Genomic DNA, 14,204 nt, shown 5'->3' with positions numbered 1-14,204 from the left:
GGCCCCGGCCAAGAGGTTGCACGAACCCGACTTGGCCCGCCCCCGCAAGCTTACCTTAGCTTGTAGCTTTCGGTCCACTAAACTGCCTGTCGAGTCAGTCTTGACATCCTCCGGTAGTCTTAGTATTAAGCGATCGTACGCTGCTCCTACTTTTGCTTTAGGAGTTCTGGTCCTGTTCCGCGACTCGTCAAGTTAGCCGTACCTGACCTGCACTCTGAGCTGACAAGCGGTTACGGTTGCACTTGCCTTGAACCTAGACCCATTCTTTTCTTCTGTCCCTCCTTCCCTCTTACCAATCTTATACTCAACTTGCGCCTTCCATTCATCGCAATTCATTTTACTCATACTCACATACTCCTTCATGATTCTATACTGTCACTTTCAACAATAACAACTGTCCATGAGACCTTTTATACTTTTCTACATCAGCGAGCTCTGAAACATTTGATCATCATAATACAATTGTCGCATTCCATCTACGACAAACCCCGGATTCGGCTTCCCTGGAGAGACAACAATTAAAATGCCTACTATTAATGCCCACCGAACCTTTGAACCGCCAACAATGCCTTCTCTTCCCGACTTTGAACGTCGTCGTTCCACAACATCGTCGCTCTCGCATAATAGCGACTCTTTGGGAGGTCTCCAGTCACCACCTCTCAGAAGCAGATCAAGCCGACCCAAGAGCGCCAAATTCTCATCATACCGCCTGCGTAGTAATTCTGGTCTTTCACTACACACCAATGAAGATATTTTGCGACAATACACCGACTACCACCCTGATGGCACACCTCGCGCGGGCTTGTACAGCAATGGAGGAGGTCAATGGTCTGCCGAAAGGTTGAGGAGTATCGACTCAGTTGCGTCTTCTGCAAGAAGCCAAAGATCCAGTATCGCTTATACCGAATCAGACAGCTCTGGTGAGCTCCCAATTCCTGACTTAGTGGGACGAGAGATGTTCGATATGGTCATGGCCGACCACGCTGCTAGTGGACAATTATGGAAATTTGCTGCTGATCGTGGTGTTGGTCAGAATGTGGACTATCTTATGAAGGTGAGAAAAAGTCACAATAGTATTTAACAAATCTAATCATCAACAGATCCGCGACTACATCCAATCCTTGGAACAGGTTGTCATCCAGCTATCGACCATATCAACCTCATACACCTCCATCACCGCAACCTCACCACTTGGCCTTCCCGCACCAATGTCAAAGGCTCTCAACACCAACATCAAGCACCTCACAACATCTCTCATTCCCAGTCTGGAGAACATGTTTCTTGAGTCTAAAGCATTCATCGAGCAGCGCATCGTCAGAGAAATCTTTCCCGATTTTGTCAAGCAACAGTTATCGCAATGCACCAGTTTGGCTCTGTCCCTCGATGCAGAAGGCGACTCTCCACTGAACCCGTACCCCGGTTTGAAGGGTTCTTTCTGCCTCAGCGATCCCTCGCGATCTGGAAACCCGATTACTTTTGCCTCGGATGAGTTTGAGGAATTGACAGGATATTCGCGAACCGAAGTTCTCGCACACAACTGTCGATTTCTTCAGGGCCCCCAGACTGATCGGGATCGCATCGCCAACATGCGCTCAGCCATCTGGCGTAACGATGAATGTACAGAGCTGCTCTTGAACTTTAGAAAAGACGGCACACCTTTCTGGAACCTCTTATTCTTGTGTCCTCTTCTCGACAAAACCGGAAAGACAAAGTTTTTCATGGGTGCTCAGATTGATGTTTCATCCTCGATACACGACACAGACGATGTTCTCAAGATTCTGTCTTATGGTGCTATGGAGGAAGAGAGAGCTACCGAACGATGCAGTTCCCGCTGGGCGAGCGAAGCTTCTCACGACGAGCCTGAACACGACGAAGCATTTGGAATTAAGAATAACCAAAAGTCATCAAAGAAGGCGACCTCTTTCTTTAAATCGTTCAAGAAAGCGAACCCTCCTCCATCACCACCATTGAGCCCTCGCCGCAGTGCTGATAGACCTCACTCATCAGGACATGTGTCGGATAAAACATATAGCACACGAAGCGTCATCAGAAGATTTTCCAGCCAGCCTGAAATGCTTATGTCGACCTACGCCCGGTACATGATTCTCGAACATGTGCCATCTTATCCCAAGTCCCTCGGCGCAATGCCCCTAGACCAGGAGGGCAAATACCCTCCAAAACTCTGCGTTTCCTTTTATTCCAAGGAAATGTCCGACGCACTCGACCTTGGCCCATCTACCGAAGCCATTATAGGCAAGGACATATTCGACATAATGACTGAACAAGCTACACTACCTTCAGTCACAAAGGCGTTCAAACTGACAGTTCGAGACCTCGTTGTACGCGATGGAAAGTCTGTTTCACTCGATCTCGCCCTTGCAAACCATATTCCCCGTCGGGCCAACACGTCGAGGTCACCTGTCACGGGTAGTGATAATGCGGATGGACCGCACAAGAAGCCCGCCAAGCTTATGAGCCACTGGACGCCTCTCAAAGATGCCGAGGGTCACGTCAAATATGTGGTGATGATTGTTTCGCCAATCTAATATACCATGGCGTATTAAAACGATGATGATGAATGGGCGTTTGGAGATTTGTTTTTTGTCTATTGTATTGGCGATTTTTGAAGTTATATACCTACATAAACGGCCTAGAGAATGAAGTCATGACTATAATACAAAATGTCAACTATCACGTCAACATTTGCATTGTTGTTTAATCTTGCCAAGTGATGAGCGTTCAAGAGATTCCTGATCCGGAGCACACAATGGTGACGCGTCTCTACGTTAACAATCACGTAAAACAAATTGAAAGCCACATTCCTGCCATAACGTACAACAAGTTTTACCAGAACACCGCAACGTCCCATGACGCCGGTGAAAAAGGGGTCAATGGCATTAACAATCCTCCTAGCTCGGCCATTTAATTCCACCAACGCCCGCCAACCACCAGAGCGCAGCCATGGCGTTTACGTTCAACTCTAGAAAATTACTGTAGGGCTATCATGTCGGCGTAGAGTGATTGGCCGGCACCGAAGGAATTGTCCGAAGGTTTGCAGTAGTGAGAATTGTTTGTCTCCTTGGCGGGTGTTGGAGTGTAGACTTTTCCCTTTGAGAACAAGATGGCGAGAGACGTGCAAAGTTGAACCTGCACGTTTTGGGGTACAAAAATGAGTGGCCTAAGAACTATGGAGCAAGGAGCATGAATTGACCTATTAATTTCGTCTTTTGTGAGTCAAGCGCCAATGTTTCTGATACCCTGAGATCTAGCTACTGAAAATGGTCGGCAATTCTCTCTGAGCGGACTGCATTGACATCCAATAACAAGAAAGGGAAATGCTTTAAGGAACTTAGTTGCTCGGTACTTTGTACAGTAGTTTGTGAAGAGCATTCGTTGTTTATTGGTAATATCATCTCCTGATAGAAGACCATCGCTATCCCAGAAGCTGAACTCTTCAAATTCTAGAGCCTCGGTCGCCGTGGTTTGATGTGGAGGCCGCTTGGGATTGATCACTATGGCCGATCGAGGGGCGGAACGATGATTGATGGGATAGGCCTGGCTTATTGCTTGGAGTTCTAGGCTGAGAGAATGATGGTTGAATTTGTCGGCGGATAGGGGTAAGAGTGTATGGGTTAATGATATGCGTGGTAGATGCCTGGACTGGCGATACGTGAAAAGAGTAAGAGACAAGTTGATGATAAGTTCATTAAAGGAGACGGCAGAGAAGGATAGAGATCAATTGCAGGTTCAGTGCTCTTAAGTAAAGATGTAGTGGGAAGATCATTCTCGAACCAAGTGAAGGAGCACCTCTCGTTCTCTTTCGTGGTGCACTTTTATCTCAACTCTGTGGAGACTTTAGGCTAGATCTCTCAAAAGCAAGAAACAGTGAATCACTATCACTTCTTTACTTTGACTATTTAAACCCTTCTTCATTCGGCATTCAATCTTTCATCCTTTCATCTCCCTTCCACCTCACTCTCATCGAGGTGTTTCTTCTCTATCCAACCACTACACCACCATCGAACATCCCTTATCTTTTGACAGATAGGACTAGATCCCTCATCACCATGGATCCTCCGGGCCAGCCTGATGTGTACATCAAGCCTGAACGTTCTCCAAGCCCTTCTAGTCCACCTCCCGATGTGTCCACAGCAGACCTCGAGTTCCTGCTACAGGATACCATCACGAAAAGAGCGCTCGCCTTTGCAAAATCTAGCGATACGACAAGCTCAGTTGGTCTGCGGGCTCCGAATCAGCGCTTGAACGGCGAAAGTACCGGTGACTTGTCAGACGAAGACAGCGCGGATGAGAGACAAGACAAACTTGATAGGCAGGATTCGGACTTTCAAGTGGACGGTCACGCCGAACAGGACAGCGATGGCAACCTAGGTAAGTAGGAGAAATGGACTATCCATTAGGATGTCATGTTGGAATGAAATAGGAGAACAGGCTAATTATCCAAAACAGTTATTGTCAAAATCGAAAAGTCAAGTGACAGTAAAAGCAACAATCCCCCCGAGCCCAAAACAAAACGCAAAATTGCCAAGACATCACACGAATACTGGCAGCGAGAGTTGCAGCGAGAAAAAGAAAAAGATGTAGAAAAAGAGGCCGAAGAAAAGAAGCGCAAACTCAATGGGGATGGAAACAACCCAAAGAAAGGGCGGAAAACGTCAGCTAAATCATCTGCTGGTGTAGATGCAAGGAATCTCGCTGGACTAATGGCCAACACTCTTCACAGCATGGACGACATCGATGAAAGTTTCGCCAACGGCAGTGTGCCGAGCATGGGCTCGATTCAAGCAAGCTCCAAAAGGGACCAGATCCGGCAGATGATAAACAGTGTTCCTCCAGACCTCGACAATCGACAAACAAAGACGCAAAAGGCAGAATTGAAACAAGCAATGACCAGTTTTGGATTTTGCAACGTTGAGCAAGCTAATGGGAAATGGAGGCTTACAGGTATTAGTCAACGTTTGGAAAGCCATCAACTCACAGCTGCGCAATGGATGGTCAAGCGGGAGGCAATGGAACTATCGCCGGCTGGTGGTATTCTGGCTGACGACACAGGCATGGGGAAGACAGTCAGCACCCTTGCTTGCATAGTTAGCCACCCCCCCGAGCCTAACGACATCAAAGAGTTCAGCAAGGCGACATTGATCGTGTTGCCAAATCGAGGTATGGTTACACAGTGGTTGGGTCAAATCGAAAAGTTCTGCTACTCCAAAGACGCCTCAGACAGGACCGTTCGCTACTCTAAAGCAGAGGGCAGAAATTTGCAGTGGTGGGGTAGCCGTTGGGTTGTGTAAGTTATCGAGGTCTTGAATATGACAAGATATCTGACGTGATACAGACTTACTACCTACTCTGAGCTCGTTTCCCAATCTGTTAAACCAGCAGTTATCAAGAAACTCAAGAGCGACTACCAGGATGACAAGAAAGGATTCGCAAAAGCGCTGAGCAACACACTGGGACCTCTGTTCAACATTCGTTAGTATCGGGTGATCTTGGACGAGGGCCAGGCTATCAAGAACCGCGAATCAAGCACCGCTTTCGCATGCTGCAATTTGACAGCCAAGTATCGCTGGGTATTGACTGCGACCCCTATTTCCAATGGAATTCAAGGTTTGTGTCTCATTCTATCAATCATGAAGCTCTGCTAACTTGTATATGTTAGAGTTCTACCCTTATTTGAAGTTTATCGGCTGTAGTTTTACCCGGACACCGGCAGAATTTACTGAGCAGTACATTACAGGAGTAAGTATTCACTACAGCCATGGGAAACTCTACTTACTTTATGGATAGGAAAATGCAGATCAGAACATCCGATTCATTGTCAGTATGGTTATGCTCCGACGGTAAGTAGTGTAGTGTTTCCAATATGCGAGTATCTGACAGAACGCAGAACTCACAAAGATACATTCCTGGGCAAAAAAATCACAAATCTCCCATCAAGCAAGTGTCATGATCTATGGGTTACACCTCCGAGTTGGGAGTTGATCCTGTCTAAGTAGTAACATGCGCTCTTGAGTTAAGAAATAGGGTACTGACTATCTATAAAGGGCATCAGACAGCGGAGACAACGTCAAATTTTTCGAGACAGGTGCCAACATAGATGCTGTTGACAATGATACTACATCAGGCGAGCCTGACGTTACTGGCAAACCAGATGCCAAATCCTTGACCGCGCAGGTCACCAGAATGAGACAAGCGGCGTCCCATCCGTTTAACCTTGAAAAGTTTCTTCAGGAGAGCAAACACCAGGGTAAGATCGAGTGGATACTTGAACAGTACAAATACAGTGTTAAGCAGCAACAACCAAATACCGATGCAGAACAACAAGTCGAAGATGCGGCTCAATGGGAGCCATTCTTGCCAGGACAGCAACAACTCGAAACCGAATACCAAAGCGTTTCGGGTGACATCACAGACATGACCAAGCTATTTTCGCTGGCGGTAAACGAGCACAACAATCATGGACTGGTATGTTGTCTTTGTGAAGAGCCGATCGATCTGAAGATAGTTGCCAGATCAGCAAACGTAGGTCAAGTCTTTGCTATTATACAATTCGCTAATTTTGATAGTGCGAACATGCTTATTGCAAGGGCTGTCTTATCGTCGCTCTCAAGAATGCACGAAAAGAGCAAGCCGAGGGAACTCCTGAACAGGTAAGCGAGGGGACATCGATTTTGATAATGTAACTGACATTTGCTTTTTCCGATCAGTGTCCAGCAGACGATTGCTCTGTTGAACTGGTCAGAGCCAGTCCTCCCAAAACTCCACAGGGTATATTGAATGCTGTGCATGCGCTGAAAGACTTCAAAGAACCTGGGACAGACAGCATCGGATCTAAATGGCTGGGAGACGGCAGGGGAAAAGAAAAGGGAACTGATTGTTTCTTTGCTGCTACTTGTGGCCGGGACGACATCGATTTCGGTCCAGTGAGGATGCCTTGGGGAGCTAAACTGACTGCCACAGTTCAGGTGATTCTAACATGGTTGAAAAAGTCTCCTGACGACAAGATTATTGTTTTCATCGAGTTTACCATCACGGCGAAGGTGTTAGGATGCATCTTGGAAAAGCTGGGACTAAAGTTTCTCTACTACAATCAGATCGCGAATACCCAAGCCAGAAGGGACAAGGCATACAAAGAATTCCAGAAGGACCCCAAAATTAGGATCCTGGTAAGTGTATGTGACATTATTGTTTGCTTGCACTTAAGCTAACCAACCCGTTAGGTGGCGTCGATGAAATGCGGAGGAACGGGATTGAACCTCCAGATCGCCAACCTGGTCATTATCGACGACGTTTGGTTCAACAATACTGTTGAGCAACAAGCATATGGCCGTGTCCACAGAATTGGACAGAAGAAAGAGACAAAACTTGTACGGATTCTCGCACGAGGCACAATTGACGAGAGGATTGTCATGTTGCAGGAGGCCAAGGCTGAAATCGTCAGGCGTGTACTTCAGGACGATGAACACGAGCCAACCTTTTCAGATGACCTGCAGCTGAGAATTCTTCTGACTGCCAAAGACAAGGACGCCATGATCAATGAATTGAAGAAAGAAACTGGCAAGCGCAGGGTCAGGCCGAAGAAGACTGCTGCCAAGGAGAGGGTCAAGAAAAGTGTCAAAACTGACACGGAGACAAAGAAGACAAGAACCAAGAGCAAGGTCATGAAAAGGTACTAGGCACGAAACAGTCAGGTTTTGGAAGTGCAAAAACGGCAGAAAGTTTCATTTATTTTTCTTCTCGATTCTTGACCGGATTCATGGCCATCTACGAGACTAGAGAAGCCTGCTATTTATGCGGTGATATCGGAAAGAATCCGGAGAGAATGACTCCCTAGTGGCCTTAAGACGGCATTCGGTTTGAGAAGGTGAAGATCATGGAGCTGTGATCTCGGGCGGACAGAGAACAGTTACATTCCCCATTTCCCCCAGATACAATACATAGCACAGATACATCACAGATTGACAATACACACTTCACATTAGCATTGAACAGGCGCGATTCTCCTCTGACATGATGAAGATATATTCATATGATGATTATATCCAGTAGCATGGGTCATTTCACCCCCATAGTGAGTACATGGTAAAGAATGCTGGAGAGTATATAGTTGATGAAGATTGTGGGGATATCGCTCACTTCATCGTCAGTGCTGTAACTCGTAGTGCAGTTTTGGTTCATGGAACAATGTGAATCGTGGAGCCTCCCTCAATTTCAACATATTTCATCAGGTCTCTTCACAAAAAAAAGCACATTTGATTCCCTTCCGCAGGTAGTGCACTTTCATCATAGACCCACCGGACCTCGCAAGAGGCAGTGAATCACTGTAGCCTTGAACCTGATTATTTAAATCCTTCTTCTTCTTCAGAAATTAAATCTTCAATTCTTTCCTCTCCTCTTCACATCCCTCTCATCGGGCTGTTGCTTCCCTATCCTGCCCGACATCAAATAGTTCCTTCCTCTGCCTATACCCTTTCTGTTACTCGCTCCTTCTTTTCTTGACCTTCTCTCTACACATCTCCTTTGGTCTGGATTGATACCTTCATCTTGTGGTTCTTGGTCGCCACTAGACCCGCGACGTTCATTCTTTGCTCCTACAGTCATCACTTCACATCTGGTACGTTACAATGCCGATGGATCTATCCTGAAGATGTTACGAGTCCTTTTGACTCTCACTAGGTCTCATGAGTTCTACACCGCATACCAGTGATGCGCCCGATACAGGGCGGCCGCTCCTTTTTGCCCCTCCCGATGCAAATGGAGTAGAAGGCTGTACAGGCCTGCCGATGGCCACACCCGCGTCTACCGTAACTCAGCCGCAGCCGCAGGACAGTGCCATGGAGGACTCCCAGTCCCCTGTTGACCAGCAGCTGAATGCTACTGCTGAGACACTTGAACCTGGCATCAAGCCAGAAGGCGATTTCGAGAGCGACACCGAGTCAGCTACGAGTGACAACGACGATTCCGACTACGTCGATGATGAGGTTTCTGATTCGGATTCAAACGATCTTTTATCTCCTTCCAACGACTCATTGTCCAAGCAAAGAGACGAAGTCTCTCTAAATATTGAAGCTCACTTGAAAGAGCTCGAAGTTGAGAAGGGTAAGCTCGTGTTCCTTTCTCAGTTTACTTGTCTCCTAGAACATCAAGAGGAACGGCTAGAGTTCCTCGAAAGCGAGATTTACAAAGAGAAAGAAGAGCAGGCGGCGCTGAATACCCCAACGATCGAGAAGCCCAAGCGCCGGCGACCCATCAAGAACGTTCGAGAATACTTTGCCAGAAAGCATGGAGACGAAGACAAGCGGGCCGCCAAGAATGCGAACAAGAAGCGCAAAGGAAGCGCGAAAGGGGGAGTAAGAAAGAAAAGAAAGACGACAGCCAAGAATAATACGATTGACGAGAAGGGAAGCGCTCAGAAAATGGACAGAATCTTCGATAGTACGAACGACATCGAAGGTGCCATTGCTGAAAACAGCGCACCAGTCATGCCCGGAGTTCATGCGACCACCAAAAAAGAACTCTTGGACCATTTCAAGAGTAGTATCCCAGAAGGCAGCGATGTTCGGCGCGTCAAGACACAAGCGAGAGACCTTGAAGAAGCCTGGAAAATGTTTGGTCCCAGAACAATCACTGCCGCAGGTGACCGTTGCTTCATGAAGGGCATGAACTTTGGCCTGTTGGACTACCAGCTCATGGCCCTTGGCTGGATGATGTCCAGAGAATTTGGACGAACACTCCTGCACGGTGGCATTTTGGCAGATGCTCCGGGTTTGGGAAAGGCAGTCACCAGTCTCGCTACGATCATTGGCAATCCTCCGGATGACGACCCGGACAATACGTTCTGCAACGCGACCATCATTGTGGTACCAAACAAAGACATCGTCGACCAATGGTACCAAGAAGTGCGAAAGCACTGCCAACCGCCTTTTTCTAAATGGGTCATGAAGTACTCTCGCAGCAGGGACACCCCTCTCGAGCAGGTGGAAGACCAGTTGATCGTGTAAGATTAACAACAATTAAAGATTGTATCAGGACTGACACGACACAGGATTACCACCTACCACACGATCACGCAAGAGCTTCCCAAGAAGGCAGTGGTTGATCGACTAAAGAAAGAACATGGCGACGATACACAGATTCAATGAATCTCTGAGGAAAAAAACTTGACGGGCTGTTGAACATCAACTTTCGGCGCGTCATTCTTGATGAAGCCCACCAGATCAAGAACAACGGTACCCGAGGTGAGGTTCCTGTATTTTGATTCATTTGAAAGTCTAACAGCCTAACAGTCAAACTTGCCTGCTGCATGCTCAAAGGTAAGTATCATTGGGCACTGACTGGTACTCCATTGTCCAACAACTTGGAAGGTAAGTAATTTGGTAACCTCGGCTTCACCATAACTGACCATGTTCAGAGATGTTCCCGTACCTCCAATTCACCGGTTGCAAGTTCACCAGAAACATTCGCGATTTCAAGAACAAGTACATCGGGGAGGTGAGTGACCGTCCCTGTAGCTTGAGTCTTTATTAACCTTGACAAAGGAAAACAACGATAACTTGGAGACACTCATCTCAATGATCATGTTGCGACGGTACTCGTGTCGCTAATTTGTGCCAAATACGTAACTGACCACAATTAGAACAAACCAGGATACCTTCCTGGGTCACAAGGTTCTACCTCTTCCCAAGGCTCATGCTCACGACATCAAGGTTTCTCTTTCGGTAAAGGAAACAGCCATCTACGAGTAAGCTATTTCAAGAGCTAGAAGATGATGATTTTGACTAACGAGATCGGTATAGTGTCATCCACTGGTACTATGAGAGAATCATCGGGACTATGAAAAGAAAACTGAAAAATGGAGGTGATTCGAACCTGACGCAAAAGATCGAGAAGGTCAAATTGGCTCGCCAATTGCGTCTTCGACAGGTCACGTCCCATCCGTTCACGATCGAGAAGATTATTCAAGAGAAACTTCGCGGGGATGGCATTGTGGGTATTCAACGTGAACACAACAAAGCCAAGGGCATCCTTCCGATTGTAGAAAGTCTGAAAGATGGCGACAAGGGATCTCATGGGCTTGCGCGTTTCAATCTCGGCATGGAGCATCTAGAGGCCTTAGAAGATGAGGCCTTTGGCGGCAATTTGGACATGGACGACCTTCTTAAGCTGGCTCTGAATGAGGTAAAGATTCGTGGCATCGCTTGTGGTCTTTGCAAGAAGGCGAAACCACCAGTGAAGCCAGTCCGATCTGCTAACGTAAGTTCATTTGACATCAGAATATCTCAGGTCTAACAATTCTAGTGCGAGCATTTGTTTTGCGAGAGCTGTCTTATCAAAGCTCTCAGCCATGACAAGGGAGGCCGGCTTAAAACCGATGTTGAAGTAAGTGCCTATGCATTAAACCATTTCAGAATAACTCAAAAGTTCATGATATAGTGCCCCAAAGACAAATGTGACGCCAAACTGGAGTTTGGCGAACGTGTCGACACATTGGTCGATGTTCAGGATCGAGTGAAAGACGATCGTCATTTCACAGAACCTGGACGAGATATCAACAATGCTCGGCCTCTTCGCAAACCATGCGAGAACGGTTTCTTCATTGCATCAAGCCTCGAAAGCTCCTCAATCACACCAAGCTTGAAAATTACCACCGCCATGGCTGTCTGTGCTCAGTGATTGACGGAAAGCCCTAACGACAAGATTGTTGGTGAGTGAATTTATGTCCAACATGGTCCGAGATAATAATATTTCTAGTCTTCACCCAATTCATCATGACTGGTAAAGTGATGGGCCGCATGCTCGAAAAGTTTGGTGCCAAGTTTGCATACTACTATTCATCCGGCTTCAGTGACGCTCAACGATCGAAATCGATCAATTCTTTCAAGACTCATGCAGACTGCAAGGTCCTGGTATGTCATATCTAGCTTTCTCGCAATGTCAACGTCTAACCGATCTAAAGATTGCTGGCCTGGGATGCGGCGCTCAGTCGCTGAACCTCACTATTGCCAACCGGGTTCTCAGCATCGAGCCGTGGTGGAATCGGACCAGAGAGCTGCAAGCCTTTGGCCGTGTTCACCGTATGGGACAGGAAAAGGAATGTACCTTTGTCCACATAATGACACAAAAGTTCATTGACAGTCGCATTGACGAGCTCCAGCTACAAAAGCAAGAGATCATCGATAGAGCTCTGCAAGATGATGGACATGTTCCCACCACCTTGAGTGACTTGCAGCTCCATCAACTTATTGATCCGGACAGCAACCCCGAAACATTTGCTCAGGAAATCGAGCAAGCTTTGGAAGAGGCCGATGAACTGGAGCAGGGCGGCGAAGATCAAGCGTCTCATCGGAACGGCGCGACTCCATGGATGATCAGGGGCATATCAAAGGAGTCTTTCAATTTTCGGGGAAATTCTTGTGGTATTTGAGGTTATTGATTGCTATGGGAAACGGAAAAGGGAATTTCGGATGATTTAGGATTTGAATGGCGCAACAATGGTAATTTGCACACAGGAGTTTTGGTCAATTACGGGCAGATATTGCTACTTTCGGGATAAAATTCCCTTAGATACCCCCCATGTCCCCAACACAATACATAGCACAGATCAGATTGACAATACACACTTCACATTTCATTCGCTTCGGAATATTGCAATCTAGAGTAGATCAGGCCTTGATAATAAAAGGTACAAAGACTTTGTTGATCTCATCTTGGACGAGCGCGAGGTTTGTTGAGATGAGGGGTTTATAAATGGTGGTTGTTTGTGGTTTGTTAAATCAATTGATACAAATAGGTAGCCAACAATGCACCTTCTGCCCCTCAACTGTTGCCTAGATCGCTGGTTGTTTGTTTGTTATGTTTGCTTGAGACTACCTACTTGAAGACGAAAAGCTTCTTTCATCTTCACCTTTCATCCGTGGGATCCTTCCTGACGGTGATACTGAATGCAAAAGCAGGGCCAAGCGTAACGGCACAGTGTCTTCCGAGACCGCAAACACCAACACCGTTGACATCTCTTAACGAGGTCCGATCACCTCTGCGCAGATGAACAGCGACCAGAATTATACCTCATCCCGGCCTGTTCTCAATCATTCTGATCTTACCCTGTCTGAGGAGGATACTCTCCACGTCTCCCTGATCTCATCCAGGAGTGATGTTCTGCACGCCTCAATCAAACAATCTCTGCCCCTCTACGACAATCTTTCCACATCAAGATCTTCGAGTCGTGGGACAAAAACAACGTGTGAGTGATCTTCCCTGGCAGCCCCCCATGGCGCGTCCAGACCCGAGCCCGAGGCGCAACTGTTCAGATTGAATCTCATCTCGCCCGGAAGACGTTGACCCTCCAGTGGATGCTATAAGATGGCCTCTAAGACTTAGGATATAAGGATGAATAGCCTAAGACGTCTGGTCTAAGTATCAGAAACTGACCTGCTAGTTTCGTTTCTTATTCTCCTAGCGACCAATTTATGTACCAGGCCCTTCACGATCTGTTACTGAAGTGGTATAAAAAACATTTGCTAATCGATGAGATGATATTAATTTTGAAAGCAGGTTCACTATCCTTTCACCAGTACCGATAACATCTTCACTCTTGCTGAAATGCGCCGCGACGTCAACTGCGCGAAGACTCGAGGTCCAAATGCCACTATCAGCGACCACAAGAACCTCACCGCCGAAGAAAAGACGACACTCCATGATCTTCTCGTTGGATGGTGTAATGTCCGTCCTGGCCAGCATATTACACCGGCCCTCCGACGATGTCTCCTCGAACATGTTTTCCATATGTGGAACTCCAAGGTGACTCGAGTCCCAATCCCGGATAAGCCTGGGGTGAAGAGACTGCGTCAGACATCAATGGAAGTAAGCACCTTCAGCAGTTACTCTGTCATGCGGTGTTTCTTTATGGTAAATGAGTGTTGTCTTCGCTATGTAACCTGGTACAATGCTTCTATCAGGCGACATGACGCAGTGTGACAACTCCTTATTCTACTGGCAGGCAAACGCCTTTCAGAGCCCAGCTAGTAGGTAGCAGAAAGGTTGGCCCCTAAAGTCTTACGGTATGAAAATAAATAACCTAAGAAGTATAGTCTAAGTATCATAAACTGGCCTAAGAATGTCGTCTCTTATGCTTCAAGCGGCTTCCGTTTCTAATACCCTGAGGCACAGCTAGTTGGTGCTCGTCCCCT

General features: G+C 46.9%; 4 protein-coding genes across 4 annotated transcripts; all 4 read left to right on the top strand.

Moving 5' to 3' along the window:
• The first annotated feature begins 145 nt into the window (after positions 1 to 145).
• On the top strand, positions 146 to 2,702 carry EDB82DRAFT_511868 (uncharacterized protein). Its single transcript, XM_025737172.2, has 2 exons — positions 146 to 1,054; positions 1,101 to 2,702. Exons 1-2 carry the CDS (start codon positions 524 to 526, stop codon positions 2,544 to 2,546), a joined length of 1,977 nt encoding a protein of 658 aa, XP_025592059.1. The 5' UTR covers positions 146 to 523; the 3' UTR covers positions 2,547 to 2,702.
• A 1,365-nt stretch (positions 2,703 to 4,067) lies between these two features.
• Positions 4,068 to 8,001, top strand: EDB82DRAFT_540396 (P-loop containing nucleoside triphosphate hydrolase protein; the record flags this gene model as incomplete). The annotated part of the gene is made up of 11 exons (XM_065609332.1): positions 4,068 to 4,389; positions 4,468 to 5,305; positions 5,354 to 5,490; positions 5,575 to 5,625; positions 5,678 to 5,757; positions 5,806 to 5,858; positions 5,906 to 6,010; positions 6,063 to 6,540; positions 6,585 to 6,668; positions 6,726 to 7,184; positions 7,239 to 8,001. The coding sequence occupies 11 exons, from the start codon at positions 4,068 to 4,070 to the stop codon at positions 7,692 to 7,694; spliced, it is 3,063 nt and encodes a 1,020-aa protein (XP_065463215.1). The 3' UTR covers positions 7,695 to 8,001.
• A 698-nt stretch (positions 8,002 to 8,699) lies between these two features.
• On the top strand, positions 8,700 to 11,691 carry EDB82DRAFT_561152 (SNF2 family N-terminal domain-containing protein; the record flags this gene model as incomplete). Its single annotated transcript, XM_065609751.1, has 10 exons — positions 8,700 to 10,015; positions 10,064 to 10,112; positions 10,235 to 10,256; positions 10,305 to 10,382; positions 10,430 to 10,509; positions 10,557 to 10,606; positions 10,655 to 10,759; positions 10,815 to 11,271; positions 11,317 to 11,397; positions 11,452 to 11,691. 10 exons carry the CDS (start codon positions 8,700 to 8,702, stop codon positions 11,689 to 11,691), a joined length of 2,478 nt encoding a protein of 825 aa, XP_065463214.1.
• Positions 11,376 to 12,637, top strand: EDB82DRAFT_540394 (P-loop containing nucleoside triphosphate hydrolase protein). The gene is made up of 4 exons (XM_065609331.1): positions 11,376 to 11,397; positions 11,445 to 11,722; positions 11,770 to 11,924; positions 11,975 to 12,637. The coding sequence occupies exons 3-4, from the start codon at positions 11,787 to 11,789 to the stop codon at positions 12,440 to 12,442; spliced, it is 606 nt and encodes a 201-aa protein (XP_065463213.1). The 5' UTR covers positions 11,376 to 11,397; positions 11,445 to 11,722; positions 11,770 to 11,786; the 3' UTR covers positions 12,443 to 12,637.
• Positions 12,638 to 14,204: the final 1,567 nt, after the last annotated feature.

This window comes from Fusarium venenatum (genome assembly GCF_020744135.1).
Source record: "Fusarium venenatum strain MPI-CAGE-CH-0201 chromosome Unknown EDB82scaffold_4, whole genome shotgun sequence".
NCBI classification, from domain to species: domain Eukaryota; kingdom Fungi; phylum Ascomycota; class Sordariomycetes; order Hypocreales; family Nectriaceae; genus Fusarium; species Fusarium venenatum.
The sequence above is the reverse complement of the archived record's forward strand: the minus strand, read 5'-3'. Positions and strand labels throughout refer to the sequence as shown.

Coding starts and splice junctions, on each gene's coding strand:
- EDB82DRAFT_511868 (XM_025737172.2), top strand. CDS start 524: ATGCCTACTATTAATGCCCACCGAACCTTTGAACCGCCAACAATGCCT. Junction 1,055..1,100: donor ATGTGGACTATCTTATGAAG/GTGAGAAAAAGT, acceptor AATCATCAACAG/ATCCGCGACTACATCCAATC.
- EDB82DRAFT_540394 (XM_065609331.1), top strand. CDS start 11,787: ATGACTGGTAAAGTGATGGGCCGCATGCTCGAAAAGTTTGGTGCCAAG. Junction 11,925..11,974: donor ATGCAGACTGCAAGGTCCTG/GTATGTCATATC, acceptor ACCGATCTAAAG/ATTGCTGGCCTGGGATGCGG.